Source organism: Neohortaea acidophila (genome assembly GCF_010093505.1).
Source record: "Neohortaea acidophila strain CBS 113389 unplaced genomic scaffold BDY17scaffold_13, whole genome shotgun sequence".
Taxonomy (NCBI): domain Eukaryota; kingdom Fungi; phylum Ascomycota; class Dothideomycetes; order Mycosphaerellales; family Teratosphaeriaceae; genus Neohortaea; species Neohortaea acidophila.
In genome coordinates this window covers 90,450-107,856 of record NW_022985522.1, presented here as the reverse complement: position 1 = coordinate 107,856, position 17,407 = coordinate 90,450, and the positions used below count along the sequence as shown (strand labels likewise).

Here is a 17,407-nt window from a genome sequence, read left to right as displayed (position 1 = left end):
CCGCTTTCGCCGGCACGCAAGCCTCAGCACCCTTGTCGAGCGTTGGCGTTCATAACAAGACTGCATACCGATGAGCGGCCAGCTTAACCCCCACGATACGTTGCACTGAATGAAGATCATACCCCGGGATGTGGCGTCAGACTGTGAAGCTCGGTGCGTGCAAGGCCGCGAGCGCGATAGCTAAAAGTACTGTAATTTTGTAAACGAGCGTAGTATTCGATGCCAGTCATGGCTGTGCTCGTCGACGCAATGAGTCAAGTGAACGAGAATGAAGCGACTGAGCCAGATGCGCCACGCTTCGCCTACATCCACCACGTCTCTATTCCTGTCGGTGAAGTCCGTGCCGTTGAATTGACTGGACCTCGCACTTAACAAGATCCCGAAGTGTCGCTCACTACGCCCTGTTGAATAGCCAACTCCTCCTAGAAGTCGAAGTGTGATAATGGGTCGGTGGGAACCGAGCCTGACGCGAATAGGCTCGAATACCTCTTGGAAGTTTCCTGCTTGTTTTCGACGTCTGCCAGTTGAGGCCGTTGAGCGTGTGGACATTTGTGCCGTTCCCCACAAAGCCTTGAAGAAAGCAAAGCCTGGTGGAGAGGAGGCAAGCGTTGCTTTGGCTGGTCTTTTAGTGTTCTCAATGGTAGAGTCGACGGTGTTGTGCTGGCCACATATGGCAGGTTCAACGGCGGTAGTGTTCTCGATGATAGACTCGACGGCGCGGCACAGGCCACATCTGGCAGGTTCAAGGGCGGCAGTGTCAACCCTTCCGACAAAGGAGATTCTCGCGAAGGAACGGCTGCGGAATGGCCTGCCTTGAACTGTTCGCTGTATCGTTCCCATTCGGATCTGAAGATAGTTGAATCCAAGTCCGCAAGCCCGCGTTGCGGCGAGTCCATGCGAGGCATTCCAGAACTGGCATCTGACATTGAACACGCCAGAGTATTTGCGTCTGGCTTCTGCACTGGTGGAGGTGTGCCCGCGTTGCCGGCCCTGGTATCAATTTCGAGAGCCTCCAGCATGGATGACAATGGCGAAGTTGGTGTGAGACCAAGAGCCGGCGGCTTCTCGGGCAAAATAAGAGCATGTCGTGCTTCTGTCCGATAGGCGGCCGGGAATATGCTCCGTGGCGTCCTCCGTGGCCTGTCCGAGTTCACTGAAGACGCATCGTTCACTGAGGCCCCTTGGACGGAACTCTGGTAGGTCAACGTCCCGGCGGGAGAGACACCGGCCCATGAACCTGATCGAACCGGCCGCCCGAGCGTTGACGTTCCGGCTGGAGATTGCTCTTGATATCTCTGAGACCATCCTGGTGTTTGCCGAGCTGTCGAAGCGGGTGTCTCGCTTCGAAAGTCCGACATTTCGAGGTCGTCATCACCGACGGCGGTGACTGAGTCGCCTACCTCTGTCCTCGAGAATATGTCCGGGAACAGGTCCACTTTGACGGCTGGATGGGGCGGCTCCTGGTTCGGTGTTGCAAGACCTGTATCTTCGAGGAGCTTACCGGCTGAATGATCGGCCAGACTTCGATCGAGCATTGTAGACTGCGAATCAAACCATACCACAGCATCGCGATGGGTTTCAAGGAGCTGCGGACACTGGACTGAGCGTGTAAGAGTCTCTTGTCTTGTGCTGAGCACGCTGTCCAGCTGCCATCTTCTAACATGCCTGTAAGTGGATTCATTTGAACTCGTGATTCCTCCACTGCTGAACGACCCGATGGATTGAGGCGGGTAAAGCACTGGCGCATCTGCCCCCAGGGCTAAGACAAGGTTGAGCTCTCCGTGTACAGGGTGGTCGGGTGCGTGTGGATCAAGGGCATCTTCAACCGCGCTGGATGCATCGAACGACTGTCGCGGGACAGTCTCGACTGGTTGGGATTGATTGGATGAATCAGGATGTGCTTCTCCGGCTGCTCGGGATTGCTTGGATGTATTCTGCTGTGATCTTTCGCCAGTAGCCAGCGGGCTTGAACTCTCCTCCTCTATGAACAATATTGGGGACTGTGGAATTTCCTCGCTCTCGGATTGGTCCAGTATTGGAGACTGTGGAGTATCATCGCTTGGAGATCGGTCCGGTTGCGGATTGGGTGCAGACTCTCGCGATCGTGACATTGATTGCGGCCTAGGTGCAGACTCTCGCCATGGTGACTGTGATATTGATTGCGGACTAGGCGCAGACTCTCGCGATCGTGACATTGATTCCGCAGGCTGCGATGGTTGCATTGGCTGCGCCGTGGAGTCTTGTCGTGTATCTCTGGCTCTACCTTTGCCTTTGTTGTCGGCACTGGGCAGGAAATCCTCGTCCTGCAACGATTCAACTGGCGCTTGTCCCACTTGTTGTCGCGCTTGCTCGACCTGTTGTCGCACTTGCTCAAGGTAGTCGACGCCCATAATGTCGGGATCAGAGACAATGGCTCTGTATCGACTTGGTCCGGCTTGTACTTTTGCACCGCCAGCAGGATCCTTTGGCGCGGGTGCTGCCGATGCATTTGACGGAGAAAGGTCTTTCGTGGCTGGCGTGGTCTCTGTCTCTTTCGACTTTTGTGCAGTCCTGGTTGCCTTCGCCGTTCGCGCAGTACCCCTGATGTCCTTCGCCGTCCGCGCAGCCTCCTGATTTTCCGGGGTCGTGGTGTTTTGGGGCTCGATTCCCAGATCTCGCCGACTGTCCAATCCAGCAATCTTTGCGGCAGAGCACACCAAGTCCCGACCAATGGTGAACGATCCGACAGGCGTCTCAAAAGTGTAGCCCTCTTTGGGAACGGCAAAGACGATTTGTTCTCCGCGCCGAATTTGCTGACATATGAGGTTTTGCATGGCTTCGTCTGCCTTGCCATTGCGGACATGCCGAGTGTATGCTGCCTCCATCGCTACCGTCACCCATCTGCGGTTCTTTTGGGCGAAATCGGCCCAGACCCGGATGAATAGCTCACGTTGTGTGACGCTGATGGGTATGTCGTACCTGTAAGCCAACGCGGCTCTGTATTGCGGATGCATGTTGTGTAGTGAATGCTGGGATTGGGAGAAGATAAGGTAATGAACTGAAGATCACAAAACTTCTTACACTGGTAGATACACGTAGGAAAGACGTTGGAAATGCGGGAAGGAACACAATCGCGATTGACAGAAGGTGGGCGTCGGCATATCGCTATTGCTGGCCAAGAAGGTGAGGAGATAGAAGAACAGAAAGAGCATGCACTTCTTGCAGGCAAGTATCGTTCACTGCCGCAGAAGCGCAGAGGGCGATGGCCGTGATGGAAGCACGAGCGTATTGAGGTGCTCGTCTCATGAGCTGGGATTCCACAGATCGAAGCCCATACAGAGCCTTTGGAAGTGTATGCCTCGATACAAACGTGCTCATCTTTCACTTTGTTCTGCTGCTGGCGAGCAAAGGTGAAAGAACGTTCGTGGGGACGAAGTGAGGAAGTGCAGGAGGCTGGCGCTGGCTGGCGCTTACTGGTGCGCGGCGAGTGGGTCAATCGGCCCGAGCCTTTGTTCCCAGCGCGAGACAGGAAGCTACAAGCTTCAGTCATCTCCATACCCACGACTCTCCGCCACCTCCCTTACTCTGCCACTACAACCTGCTTGCATTGTCGCTTGCATATCGGATGCTGTGGAACTGGACCTGAGATCCAAGATCTCCCTCACCTCCAACAGCCGATGAGAAGCAAGGATGCTGCGCACCCAACTCCGCCTATGCAGTAGACGACTGGGCTCTGGCAGACCGACTGCCAGAAGCTTCTCCGACCTCGCCCAGCATGCCCCCCGAACCGCACTCATAGCCAAGAGGAGGGAGCTGGGCCTCACACATTACAATGCCTTCACCTCGCAGTACCGCCGCTATGCTATCGCTGCCGAAGACACCGACAAGGGTGTCGACCCCTCCGACTCCTTCCTCCAGGGCAATACGGCCAACTACATCGATGAGATGTACATGGAATGGAAGCGCGACCCGTCGAGCGTGCACATCTCATGGCAGTACTACTTCAAGAACATGGAGAGCGGCGACATGCCCACCAGCCAAGCCTTCCAAGCGCCACCGACCATCGTCCCATCCTCCACTGCAGCGACGGGCGCGGCGTCTACCTCTGCTGTGATGGCCATGAGCCAGGCGGAAGGCAACAGCAATGTCATGAATCATTTGAAGGTACAGCTGCTCGTGCGCGCGTACCAGGCCCGAGGGCACCACAAGGCGGCCACCGACCCGCTTAGCATCCGGAACCAGGCCAAGGGCGTGGGATATGACAGTCCCCGAGAGCTTGACCTCAAGAACTACAACTTCACCGAGGCGGACATGGATCAGGAATTCACCCTCGGCCCTGGCATCCTTCCACGTTTCCATACGGAGAACCGCACGTCCATGACCCTCCGCGAGATTATCGAAGTGTGTGAGCGGCTCTACTGCGGCCCCTACGGCGTGGAGTACATTCACATTCCCGACAGAGACCAGTGTGAGTGGCTGCGCTCGCGTTTGGAAATCCCAGATCCGTACCGGTACTCGGTGGACGACAAACGGAGAATTCTCGATCGCCTCATCTGGTCTTCTTCCTTCGAGGCCTTCCTGGCCACCAAGTACCCCAACGATAAGCGCTTCGGTCTGGAGGGCGGCGAGTCTCTGATCCCCGGAATGAAAGCTCTCATCGACCGCTCTGTGGATTATGGTGTCAAGGACATCGTAATTGGCATGCCGCATCGTGGTCGCCTGAACGTGCTGTCTAACGTTGTTCGCAAGCCCAACGAGTCCATCTTCTCGGAATTCGGCGGCTCTGCTGAGCCATCGGACGAAGGCTCCGGAGACGTCAAGTACCATCTCGGAATGAACTTTGAGCGCCCTACTCCATCAGGCAAGCGGGTGCAGCTTTCCCTGGTCGCAAATCCGTCGCATTTGGAAGCCGAGGATCCGGTGGTACTGGGAAAGGCTCGCGCCATCCTTCATTATAACAATGACGAGCAGACCGCCAATACCGCCATGGGCCTATTGCTACACGGTGATGCAGCATTCGCCGGCCAAGGTGTCGTGTATGAGACTATGGGCATGGCTGCACTCCCCGCGTACCAGACCGGAGGTACGATTCACATCATTGTCAACAACCAAATCGGCTTCACCACGGATCCGCGTTTCGCACGCTCTACCCCATACTGTTCCGACATTGCCAAGTTCGTGGATGCGCCGGTCTTCCACGTCAACGGAGACGATGTGGAGGCGGTTAACTTTGTCTGCACACTGGCTGCTGATTGGCGCGCCGAATGGAAGACGGACGTTGTCATTGATCTCGTCTGCTACCGCAAGCAAGGCCACAACGAGACCGATCAGCCATCATTCACCCAGCCTCTCATGTACAAGCGTATTAGCGAGCAGCCACCCGTGCTCGACAAGTATGTCAACAGCCTCCTGGAGGCCAAGACGTTCACCAAGGAAGACATCGACGAGCACAAGAAATGGGTGTGGGGAATGCTGGAGGAGTCGTTTGAGAAAGCCAAGCACTACCAACCCACTTCCAAAGAATGGCTGACGAGCGCATGGGATGGATTCAAGTCGCCAAAAGAGCTTGCCACCGAGGTGCTCCCGCATCTTCCTACTGCTGTCGATGCCGATACACTGAAGTCTATCGCCAACGTTATCAGCCAAGGACCGAATGACAAGTTCAACGTCCATCGCAATTTGAAGCGTATCCTGGCGAATCGCGCAAAGACTGTCAACGACGGCAAGAACATCGACATGTCCACCGCTGAGGCTCTCGCATTCGGTACGCTGTGTATGGAAGGCCATCATGTGCGTGTCTCTGGGCAGGATGTGGAGCGTGGAACGTTCTCCCAACGTCACGCCGTGCTCCATGACCAGGAGTCCGAAGAGACCTACACTCCGCTGCAGCACGTCAGCAAGGACCAGGGGTCGTTTGTCATTACTAACTCCAGCTTGAGCGAGTACGGCGTGCTCGGATTCGAATATGGTTACTCGTTGTCTTCCCCCAACGCACTCGTGATGTGGGAGGCTCAGTTTGGTGACTTTGCAAACAATGCTCAATGCGTCATCGATCAATTCGTGGCCTCGGGAGAGGTCAAGTGGCTGCAGCGATCTGGTCTCATCATGAACCTGCCCCATGGATACGACGGGCAAGGCCCAGAGCACAGCTCCGGCCGCATGGAGCGCTTCCTGCAGCTGTGCAACGAGGATCCTCGCATCTTCCCCTCCCCCGAAGCATTGGACCGCCAGCATCAAGACTGCAACATGCAAGTCGCCGTCATGACGACCCCGTCCAACGTCTTCCACATCCTGCGCCGCCAGATGAACCGTCAATTCCGCAAGCCGCTCATCTCCTTCTTCTCCAAGAGCTTGCTCCGTCACCCGCTGGCGCGCAGCCCGATTGAAGACTTCACGGGCGACAGCCACTTCCAGTGGATCATCCCAGATCCCATGCACTCCGAGCAGTCCGAGTTCCAGATCGCGCCGCACGAAGAAATCGAGCGCGTCATCCTCTGCTCCGGACAAGTCTTCGCCGCGCTGTTCAAGTACCGCCAGCAGCACGACCTGCGCAAGACGGCCATCACGCGCATCGAACAACTCAACCCCTTCCCGTGGGCCCAGCTGAGGGACAACCTCGACTCCTACCCCAACGCGAAGACAGTCGTGTACTGCCAGGAAGAACCACTGAATGCCGGCGCGTGGTCCTTTGTGCAGCCTCGCATCGAGACGCTCCTGAACAACACGAAGCATCACGATCGCAAGCACGTCATGTACGCCGGGCGCAATCCGAGCGCCAGTGTGGCTACCGGGTTGAAGAGCACGCACATGAAGGAGGAGCAGGAGTTTTTGGAGATGGCGTGGAGCGTGACGCAGGACAAGTTGAAGGGACAGTAGAGGGTTGGAAGAGGCGGGGGTGAAGTGGTGACCTAGCAATGATCGGACCTGTGGTGTGTAAAGTTGTGGAGGGCAGCAAAACCTATGGAGTTATTTTCTATTATCCTATGCTACTACGAGCGTGTGCCTTCTCTGTCGTGCTCAGAGTATTGAACATTTAATTGAATGCCGAGAGTTTGACGTACGACGGAAAGCCGGTCGGAAATCTCGACGTGACTGACAAACGCTAGCGCGCGTCAAACCTGACCAATCAGAGCGCCTTGAACTGATCCTCCAAATTTATAACTGTGACATCTTGGGAACACTTCCTGTCTTCGCGTTCCGACACCGCCGTTCCGACCACGATGGATGAGCCACCGGCGAAGCGGAAATTCGATGGCGCCCCTTCTGGCTCCAAGAAAGCGCCGAAGTTGGGCGGCGGAGGAGGTGGAGGAGGCGGAGGAAAGATGTCCTTTGCCGCGAGGATGATGGCGAAAATGGGGTACGAGGAGGGCAAAGGCCTGGGAAAAGAAGGGGAGGGTATGGTGAATCCGATTGAAGTGAAACTACGACCACAAGGAGCGGGTGTGGGGACTATCAAGGAGAAGACGGCGCAGTACAAAGAGGAGCAGAAGCGCGCTGCGGAGAGACGAGGAGAGGAATACGAGGGGAGCAGTGAGGAGGAGCGCAGGAAGCGGAAAGAGAGACGCAAGAAGACGCAGGGACTGGCGAAGGCGGATGGCGGGAGTGGTGCTAGCACGCCTGGTGGTGCGCGACGACCGAAGACCAAGTACAGGACTGTCGCGGACGTGCAAGCTGCTGCGCCTGGACTGGATGTGCCGCCGCAAATGCTGAGCTCCATTATCGATGCAACAGGCAGCAGTACGAAGATGCTCACGAGTGCTGCTGGAATCATGGTGCCCGCTTCTGCACCTGTCGACTCGGAGGCAGAGAAGATTGCCAAGCGAGAGAGGCTGGAGCTGGAGGCTTTTATCGAGGCATGGCATGGGATTCAAGAGCAGAAGATTTACATTGAGGAGCACGGCGGCCAGCATCAGATCGAGCTCGACCAGAAGATGGATGAGTTGAAGCAGCTTCAGGCCATCACTGAGCTTGTTGAAGACCTCAAAGTTGTTGATGTTGTTCCTTCTACGGATAACGATGATGCGCCCTCGCCATCTCCCTGGGAGATTCTCATCGACAAGCTGGAAGCACTGCAGAACAACCACAGACACGAGATTACACGCCACGGACTTTCGGAAGCCGCCATTGCAGCCATAACACCCAAGTTCAAGCAGCGACTAGTTGACTGGGAGCCTCTTCAGAAGCCAGACAAACTGGTACCCGATCTAATGCGGATCAAGCCCATCCTAGGACTTGATAGTCAAGACGAAGTGGCAACGACGAACGGCCATGCCGACCTGGACGAAGCATACGGCAAGACCAGGAGACAAAAAGCGACCTCTGCCTACGAAACGCTCATGTACACCATCTGGCTGCCCAAGATCCGGAGCGCCGTGAGAGAATGGAGCGTGCTCGACAGCACACCCATGACGGCGATCGTGAAGGCTTGGCGTTCCTTGCTGCCGCCTTTCATCTACGCGCATCTTATCGACCAGATGATAGTTCCGAAGCTGGTTGCCGGTCTTCAGCAATGGGATCCTCGAAAAAGGAGTCACCATCACAAACACGGTGCCATCCGGAACGTGGCCCCTCACACCTGGATCTTCCCCTGGCTGCCATATCTGCCTCCGTATCACCTAGACGCAAAAGCATTAGAGGGCCTGCTCGTAGAAGTGAAGCGCAGGATCCGACACGTGCTCGACAGCTGCGACATTTCTTCTGGCCTCCTAACCGGCCTGAACGAATGGCGTGCATTACTCCAGACCGAGCTCAACAGCATCCTCATCAAACACCTCCTCCCCCGCCTAGCACTCCACCTCTCCGCCAAACTCGACATCGACCCCTCAGACCAAGACCTAACCCCCCTAGAAGACGTCCTAAAATGGACCGAGCACTTCAAACCCGAAGTCTGGGCGCGTCTCCTCGTCGCCGAATTCTTCCCCAAATGGCTCTCAACCCTGCACCTCTGGCTCACGACCGCCGACGCAAACTTTGAAGAAATCGGCCAGTGGTTCACGTGGTGGAAGCAGCAGATCCCCGCGACTCTCAGCGCCCACCCCGAAGTGGCGCGCGAGTGGACCAAGGGGACGGAAATGATCAATCGTGCCCTCGACCTCCTCGAACAGGACCAACCGCTCTCCCAACTCGCGCCCCCGGCCGCTGGGCCAGCGAAACCAATCGCAAAGGAGATGGCGAAGAAACTCGACGCCCCGGGCCCTGCGGCCTCACGAGCACATCACCAGCCCGAAGCGACGGACTTCAAAGAAGTCGTGGAGGCTTGGTGCGCAGAGGAAGATCTGACGATGGTGCCGATGCGAGAAGCGCACCCGACTACCGGGCTGCCGCTTTTCCGCATCACCGCCAGCGCGACGGGGAAAGGCGGTGTGATTGTATTTTTACAAGGGGATGTGTTGTGGGGGCAGCGGAAGGGGGATCGCGGCGTGTACGATCCTCTTGGACTTGGGGAGAAGTTGGTTGAGCGGGCTGAGGGGAGGTGAGGAGGTGGTGGTGGTTCCCCCTTCTTGGCTGTCGATGCAACCGGGAGTCTAGTCTGTGTTGCGTTTCTGCTTTGTCGAAAGAGGAAGCCAGCCGGACTGGACTGCTGCTTCCAAAGGTCAGATCCATTGCTTTTCCTGACGCCGAACTCGTGCGTGGCTCAGCACTGGCTCTTTGCTAATTTTGAGGATGGAAGATAGGGAGTGACATGGAGGGTGGATGGATGCGGCACGAGAATTATAGCAGATCGGACGGTCTGCAAACAGACGTGCGACATGATTCACAGCCAAACTCATTACATACCTACATCACTCAGATCACGACAAGATCATCTACAAAGACAAGAGACATACACCCACCCAAATCTTCCTTCGCAACGCGGAACGCTGGGAACAGGCCGCCGACCCTGGCACCCTCGTCATTAATTCGACTCGACCAACCCCCCGTCTAAAGCGCAGGAGCCTCCCACGTGCTTCGCGAGATTTTGAGCAAATTGCTCTGTTTGTGCGGAAAAGTGACTTCGCCGGCCTTGTGGAAGCCGGCTTCCAGGGCGTAGTTGAGTAATCTGCGACACATCGTTAGCATGCTTGCGGGAAGACAATGGGTTCGAGCATGACATACTTGGTATTATCCACCCTCGGCTCCATCACCACCTTCTGCGTCCTCATGTCCGACAGCCAGCAGTAATGTAGCAACGCAGAGAGCCAGACTCGCACCCGATGTGGGCCGCGATATTCCTGCTCACCCACTAACAAATGGAATCCGCGATCCCAATCGCCCGCATCACCGCCCATAAGCGCTGCAAGCTTGTCTTCCTTCAGCCAGTAGACTTCAAAGAAGCCAAAGGGCCGGCCGTCGAAGCAGCCGATGACGGGGAAGGAGTGTTTGCTGGTGAGACAGGCCTCGAGAAATTTCTCCTGCTTGTCAATGGGCCCTTCTTCGCCCCAAGAGTAGGCTACGCGCGGGTCGTTCATCCATTTGTGCAGGAGTTCGACGTCCGTCATGTAGGTGATGTCGTCGGTGGGGTTAGCGGTAGCTGGGGTGCCTTTGAGGTTGAGGCCTGCGATGCTGGTGATGGTGCTGTCCACGTGGCGGGGGAAGCGGATGTCGGCGCTGTGGCCATTGATTGAGGTGGGTCCGCGATGGACTACCGGGTTCTTGCTGAGGCTTGCGATGCGGAAGCTGAGGTATTGGCCCAGACTGGGGATGTAGCGCGTGTAGATTGTTTCGCCTTGCCGGGCCGGCTTGGGTCGCACGGGATGGCGGATGTGGTTTGTCAGGGTGTATTGAAGCGTAGGTGGAGGGTAGAAGGTAGGGAGGTGGGAGTTTGATGTGAAGGGGCCTGGGGGAGTGTTGTGACGTTTGAGTAGTGGAGGCGCTCCGATTGGAGGAGTAGATGTTCCTGAGCTGGGGAAACCCTCGTCGCTTCGTGGCGCCACTGCCATGCCACCGGGCTGACCACGTGTCGGACTGGCCGGACGTGAGGCCGCGGGACTGATGCTGGGGTAGGGCGAGCCGGGGTGTTGCGGACTGAGGGTGAAGAGGTAGATGCGAGGGTCGAGCTGCCAGAAACTACGGCGACTGACGAACATCTTGGCCCAGCCTTCGCCAGTATTACTGACACCATCCTCCGGATCGAGACCGACGGTGGAGTCTTCGGATGTGATCAAACCCATTCGTTCCAATTTGGGCAGCAAGTGTTTCCCTTTGAAAATACCCTCGCGGTTGATATGCACAATCCACTCTCCTTTGGGTTTCCCGTCTTCGGGAGTGTTGCCAGAGGCAAAATTGTGCAGTTGTGGTGCGGGTTGGGGCTGGTGAAAGTACCACCATAGAGTCGCCCAAAGCATCATAGCAATCTGCCTCGTCGGGCTGCTTGCCGGCTTGAATTCGCTGGTGTTGGGGTTGGAGATGCTCGAGATGAAGAGGTGGTCGTTGCGGAGACTCGGCTTGCGATAGCGGTGGATGTGATGGGCTTTCTGCGCCTGGTAGACCGCAGTGTCGTTGGTGGAGGTGTGGGCTGCGACAGAGGCAGGAAGCTCTTCGTCATCGTCATCCTCGCTGTTGAGGATGATGGTCCAGCCGGGGGGGAAGACGTTGTGGGAGGTGTGCAGCTCGTTGGACTTGAAGCCAATGCCGCCAAAGATGGGCGTGACGGTCAGGGTGTGGCCGTTGGGCAGGTGGACTATCGAGGGCGCCATGGTTGGGGAGGGTGGGAGAGGGGCATGCTCCGAGTGTGTCGAGTCTCGGATAGCACGTGCGTCGAGTTTGGAGTCGAATGTTGCGGGGAGATGCCGGTGTCAACAGTCAACAGAGACAGTGGTCCGGGCTAGCCATGACACCTTCCACGAGGGAAGGATGTACGGGTTGGATGGTGTGAAGTTGGAGGAGTTGGGCAAGATAGGACGAGGTGCAAGCCAATGGCGGGATGCAGCTGGCAGGTGACATAAGGCAACTGCAACTGCTCTGCTCCTGCTCTCCCCAGCAAGCTTTTCCTCCCCCGCGCCAAACTCTTTCCGGCCGCGCAAGCCACTCCCGCTCTCCCGCCCCCCGCGTCGAGATGCGCTGCGCGGTGGTGAGTTTAGCTGAACTAGCGGCAGTTGGACAACGCCATTCTAATCTACGCCCCCCCGAATAGGTCGACACAGGGTCTAGTCCGGTGCCACAGGAGACGGCGAGGTGCAACGAGAAGAGGGTTGATGTCCATCCGCGCTGCCATTTCGTGACAGACATCTCCACCCTCGCGGCAGGATCACCCTCGTCATCTCGGACAACTCGACGCGCTTCCCGTCACGCAATATCGCGTACACTACCTACCTCCAATCCTCCAACACCCTACTACTCCTTGATGAACGACTCGACGACGCTCTTTCAAAAGGTCGCACGACGTACATGCCAAATGCCATGATCGCACACACCACCGCCGCCACCAACTCCCTCCGCGGTGGAATTACCCTTGTCCCTGCGTGACCAACCATTGATCATGTTCAAGAAACGTCGCAAGGATGCCGCCGGCCTTCCCGTGTCGCCTGCAGCGCCCTCACATCCCGGCCATGTCGCATCCCCTTCGCCTTCCGCCGCAACCTCGCCGCACAATGCGCGAGATGTCTCGAGTCCCGGCCAAGGCTTCGACTTCGATCTTCCCTCTCCCTCCTTTGCCCACGACGGCAGACCGCAGACGAGCGACGGCATTGCGTCGAGAAAGGGAAGCGTCAGTCCTAAGCCACCCGTCTTGCCCGACATTGTACGGGTCAGCAGTCAGCGGGAGACTGGCCTGATGAATTTCGGCGAGCTCATGGGCAGCTTGGAGGAACCGGGAGCAATAGTTGGGGAAACACACATGAAGGTGGGCAAGGATGCATCTGTCCAGCCCGGAAGCAGACCCGCCGCGAACCGGAACGTCTCAGCACCCTTGAGGCCATCTGGTCCTCGACCCGAGCCTTGGAGTAAGCCAACCCCGTCCGAAGCTCTGCAAATGGAGCCGAGTCTGTTCCCATTGAAGACCCCACCACCACCGCTCGACACCGACCTGCCCATGGGTCGCGCATTCGTCGATGCGCGGGACAAGCCCTACGGCCGACCTCCGTTCCGGCCTCAACTGCAAACCACAACCAGCTCCCCCGACCTGCGATCGCAAATGCGTCCTCAAACTGCCGATCCTTCTACCACAAGTCCAATTTCTGCCAGGCCAGCCGACCCGAATGCGCGAATAGGTCCAATGCATTCTGCAGGCACCCCGTTGGAGCGGCCACCGTCGAGTGCTCCGACTAATTACAGCGGCACGACTGCGAGAAGCAAATTCTCGTCCAGGTCAACGGCCGCGGGGTCTGATGCCTTTGTTCCTACCATAGGAACCCCCTACACAAACACCTCGTCATCCTTCCCACTGCCGCAACATGTCGCTACCCGGCCAAAGAACTTGGGAGGTACCTCTACCTTGGGCGGCGTCGACGTACCCACACACCACTCCTCCTCGTCCCCCGTCGTCAAGGTAGAGAAACGCAAGACGAAACTCCTCAACCCCATGGCCCTTCTTTCTCGCCGGCGAACTGGTCAAGATGACGAGGCTCTGGCTGGTGTCCGAGCCGCCCAGGCCCAAGCCCTGCAAAGGCAAAAGAATGTCGTCACTCGCGGCATCGACAACCTCCCAGAGGGGTTTGATCCTCGAATCCGAGGCAAGGTCGTCCATGACTTCTCCGCCCCGCGCGAGCCCCGGCGCATGTTCTCCTATAACGATGCTCTGGATCCGTGGGGTGAGATGCAGCGGCGGAATAGAGGAATGCAGGAGCCCTTCACTCACTCATCGCCGGACCAGCGACATGTTTCGGAAAGCAGTCCGGGACGAAGTGTGCACACGCCAATGTTTAAAGAGCATCTCTCTGACAACGGGCAGGATGCTTCATCTGCTGCCGCCGTTCAGGCCGAGAGGCTTGAGAACAAAGCGTTTCTCAACCGCGCCGGCCAATTTTCGCCGCCAGGAGCCTTTCCACTTTTCACAAGGAAGAATCAGGATGTAGCGCCGCACGGTGCAGACAATCGTGTCTCGGGAGATCTCCCACTGCCAGGGCGAAGGGAGGCGGAACGCGACTCGCATATGAGTGCAGCAAGCAGCGGCGTCAGTCCTATCACTCAACGAAGTAGCGCAGTCGCTGTTACGGATGCCACACGGCAAAGCATCAGCAGTGCCGTCAGCCCCATCACCAATCGCAGCAGTGCTGTGGCTGGGACGGCTACAGACATCACCGGGGCAAGTTCGAGTCCTGTCTCGCCGGCGACGTCCGATCGCTATGGCCTTCCCCTTCCACGAACAGACTCGAGGCCAGCTTCAGAAGTCAGCAAAGGCTCTCTCGAGGGCGGCAGACCGAAAGCACCTGCAGAAGGAAGTAGACTCAGCGGCGCTGATGGCAAACCTCTCGGCTCAGAGTCCGCGGCGGAAGAGAGCATCAACTCGAATTCATGGCATGTCACCGCCATATCACCCATAGTGGAAGAACAAACGCCAAAGCTCGGCAATGGCTTCACTCCTCTGCCAACGCAACCGCCCCCCGTAACTCGACAAATGTCGGACGAAAGATCGATATCCAATTCTTCGAATGTGTCGTCTCCCCTGCCAACCCCCGATGCACAGACATCCGAGGACGCTCCGCGACTGGTGCAAAAGCGATCCGACGCTGTTGGCCACACGAATCGAAACGTCTCCGGCGCGAAGCCCAAACACCGTGTCTCTAACGCGTCACGGTTCTCGTTCCAATTCGGTGGCGAGAGCGCGGCAGAAGAGCTCGCTTTGGAGGAGAAGGCGCGCAGGCTCGGCGTCTCGCCACGAACTCCACAAGTCGCCAGCAGTCCTCCGGCAGACGATCTTGACGATGACTATTTTGACGAGGATGCCATGAATGACATGGACGAGATGGAATTTGAGGCCCAGCGAGAAGGTGAGATCGGAGGTCTCGACGACTTCGCCACCCCAGTTGCCCCAGCTATCCAAGAGTCCCCGACTTTCCTCATGGCCAACGCGCGGAAGCAGCTCCAGATTGATGACGAGTCGGATGGTGTCAGCGAAGTAGACTCGGCCGATGAAACCCCCTACTGGATGCACGACGACTTCCGAAGCTACACTCACACCCGGGAGCCGTCGGCGGTCGACGGACCGGCGAATGTCCCCTCCTCTACCAGTCCTGGCAAGCTCAAGCTCAATACCAACCTCACCCCTGGTGGGAACGCATTTTACATGCATCCCCAGGCGGCCTTCGGCCATGCTGAGAGTCACGCTCCACCGCAGCGACCTGCCCTGCCGCATCGTGACAGTGGCAATAGCGAGCGGAATCGTGCTGCGTCCGGACTCAGCTTCGGGGCAGGGACACAGTCATCTACCGTGAGTCCCGGGCCCGTAGGACATAGCAGCTCAATCGCGAGCGGCTCGACGGAAGCCACTGGGCTCGGTTTGAGCGGCTTGGGCGGCTTCAAATTCGTGGATACGCCCGACGTCAGCCGACCAGTATCCCTCGAAGCCCAGCAGAAGCTCAATCACTACGGTCGGAAAGCGAGCCCCGGAACCTTCCCCCAGGATGCGACGTTTGTGGATTCCGGCGTTGGCTATGCGCAGGACCACGACAGCGATGATCATTACGAACTCGACGACATGTATTTTGACGACGGCGGGTTCGAATCGGACATGAATGAGCAAAGTCATCCGGGAGCGACCGTGGACGAGGCGGACTTCGACGATGATGGTTTCTTAGACCCGAATAATCGGATGGCCCGCTACAAGCACTCTTATGCGCAGAAGCCTGTGCGCGGTGGATTCGAACTTCCTGCTCTGGGTGGCGACGGCCCGTATCCATCATTTGCGCGCCCCAACTCTGCTAGGACCAGATCACAAGACTCGCAGATGCTGCTACAGGACCTGCCATTGCTTGCAACCGTGGACCCGAAACTGATCCCTCGTCGCAATCCGTCCGAAGATGCGAAGAGACTGGGGTTGAGCAGTAGGGCGCCTCCTCTGCCGGCTATGCCGGGGTTGAGTGCGGATGGAACGGCCAAGAAATTACAGGCGTATCATGCTACGCTTGCGGATGCCGCCAACAAGGCTTTTGCCGAGGGCCGATTCATGAGGATGCCGAGTACGTCGACGACGAAGAGCGTGCCTGAAGATGCAATGTCCGGTGCGGACAATCCGACTCGCGGTATCGAAAATGAGGACGAGACTGGGTGGAATGGGACCTATCCCGTTGCTAGAAGCGATTCGAAGAAAGCACCGGAATATCAACTCCCGCCCAAGCTCAATTTCGACTTTGGCTTTGGCAACGTCAATCTCGACGACTCCCTTTTGATGGACGACGGCTTTGACGGCGAAAGCGACGACGATATTGTTGCCGCCGCCAACGCCGAAGCACTCGCGAACGATGACGACGGCTTCTACGGGCAAGAGTTCGGCTTCTACGCTAACGCAAGACCCAACTCGAGCGAAGTGCAAGCCATCAACGGCGGCTTCTTCGGCGCAGACGGCGATGATGGACTTCAGCGGCAGAAGAGCCTCAAAGAGCCGAACCTGACGCCCATCACCGAGCGCTCCGAGTTCAGCACGCGCAACAGCTTCGTCGGGCACTTCAGCCCGCTCACGCCCTTCACCCCTGGCGGAGCTAGGTTTTCCGCCTCGCATTGGGAGCAGAATGAAGTGACGACGTTCGACCAGCTGCGCAGACTCAAAGCCAGCGCTTTCGGCGGCAGCAATGCCAGCTTGCACAGTGACGGCAGCGGCCTGCAAATCAACTACGCCGGCAGCAGTGCGCCCGTCAGCGCGCGCTCGCCCATCACGCCCTCGGCGTCCTTTGGTGGCGCCCCGCCCATGGCATACGGCTACAGCACCGACAGCTCCGGCTCCAGCAATCCAGGCAGCGCGCACCCGCCTCCAGCAGCCGCTTTCCAGCATCACAACGAAAGCCCGCACTCTGCTACTATGCCCTACGTCCCGGAGATGGAGCCTACGCCCAAACGTGCGCCGGCTGCAGCGGATTTGCCTACCACCCCGGGCACCACTACCGCCCGCCGCTTCCCCGGCAAAGTGCAGTCGCATTCGCGCCAGAGCAGTGGGGCGGATTCGGTGACTTATGTTAGGGAACAGGCGCCGGATGGGCAGGGGCCGCCTAGGTGGGTGTTGGAGAAGAGGAGGACGAGCGAGGCTGGGCAGTTGGAGGTGTTTTCTAGGGAAGTATTGGAGGGATGGGCGGTTTGATGGGTTGGGGACGCGACTTGACGCTCGTATCTGGTGTTTTAGCGTTGGTGTTGGGGCTTTTGGATAGCTATACTGTTCGTCGAATCATGGAATATTCTTATTGGAACTCATGCAATGCGCGTCTCTGCGTATTTACTACAGAGAGTGGACGGATACCTTACCTTATGAATGCATGGACAATCGCCCCCTGTCAAGCTTGTCCCGATGCGGCAAGTCGCGTGA

General features: G+C 57.6%; 6 protein-coding genes across 6 annotated transcripts; 4 read left to right on the top strand and 2 right to left on the bottom strand.

Moving 5' to 3' along the window:
- Positions 1–422: 422 nt before the first annotated feature.
- On the bottom strand, positions 423–2,390 carry BDY17DRAFT_305470 (uncharacterized protein; the record flags this gene model as incomplete). The annotated part of the gene is made up of 2 exons (XM_033734875.1): positions 423–2,259; positions 2,371–2,390. 2 exons carry the CDS (start codon positions 2,388–2,390, stop codon positions 423–425), a joined length of 1,857 nt encoding a protein of 618 aa, XP_033585167.1.
- On the top strand, positions 2,384–2,941 carry BDY17DRAFT_305468 (uncharacterized protein). The gene has a single exon (XM_033734874.1). It carries the CDS (start codon positions 2,392–2,394, stop codon positions 2,611–2,613), a length of 222 nt encoding a protein of 73 aa, XP_033585166.1. The 5' UTR covers positions 2,384–2,391; the 3' UTR covers positions 2,614–2,941.
- Positions 2,942–3,536: 595 nt separating this feature from the next.
- BDY17DRAFT_54922 (2-oxoglutarate dehydrogenase E1 component) lies at positions 3,537–7,047 on the top strand. Its single transcript, XM_033738492.1, has one exon. The coding sequence runs from the start codon at positions 3,670–3,672 to the stop codon at positions 6,853–6,855; it is 3,186 nt and encodes a 1,061-aa protein (XP_033585165.1). The 5' UTR covers positions 3,537–3,669; the 3' UTR covers positions 6,856–7,047.
- A 272-nt stretch (positions 7,048–7,319) lies between these two features.
- Positions 7,320–9,455, top strand: BDY17DRAFT_258459 (GC-rich sequence DNA-binding factor-like protein-domain-containing protein; the record flags this gene model as incomplete). Its single annotated transcript, XM_033731777.1, has 1 exon — positions 7,320–9,455. The coding sequence occupies one exon, from the start codon at positions 7,320–7,322 to the stop codon at positions 9,453–9,455; it is 2,136 nt and encodes a 711-aa protein (XP_033585164.1).
- A 278-nt stretch (positions 9,456–9,733) lies between these two features.
- On the bottom strand, positions 9,734–11,888 carry BDY17DRAFT_305464 (acyl-CoA N-acyltransferase). The gene is made up of 2 exons (XM_033734873.1): positions 10,075–11,888; positions 9,734–10,018 (listed from the first exon to the last, which is right to left on the bottom strand). The coding sequence occupies exons 1-2, from the start codon at positions 11,652–11,654 to the stop codon at positions 9,901–9,903; spliced, it is 1,698 nt and encodes a 565-aa protein (XP_033585163.1). The 5' UTR covers positions 11,655–11,888; the 3' UTR covers positions 9,734–9,900.
- Positions 11,889–12,052: 164 nt separating this feature from the next.
- BDY17DRAFT_305463 (uncharacterized protein) lies at positions 12,053–17,404 on the top strand. Its single transcript, XM_033734872.1, has one exon. The coding sequence runs from the start codon at positions 12,437–12,439 to the stop codon at positions 17,183–17,185; it is 4,749 nt and encodes a 1,582-aa protein (XP_033585162.1). The 5' UTR covers positions 12,053–12,436; the 3' UTR covers positions 17,186–17,404.
- The last annotated feature ends 3 nt before the right edge of the window (positions 17,405–17,407 follow it).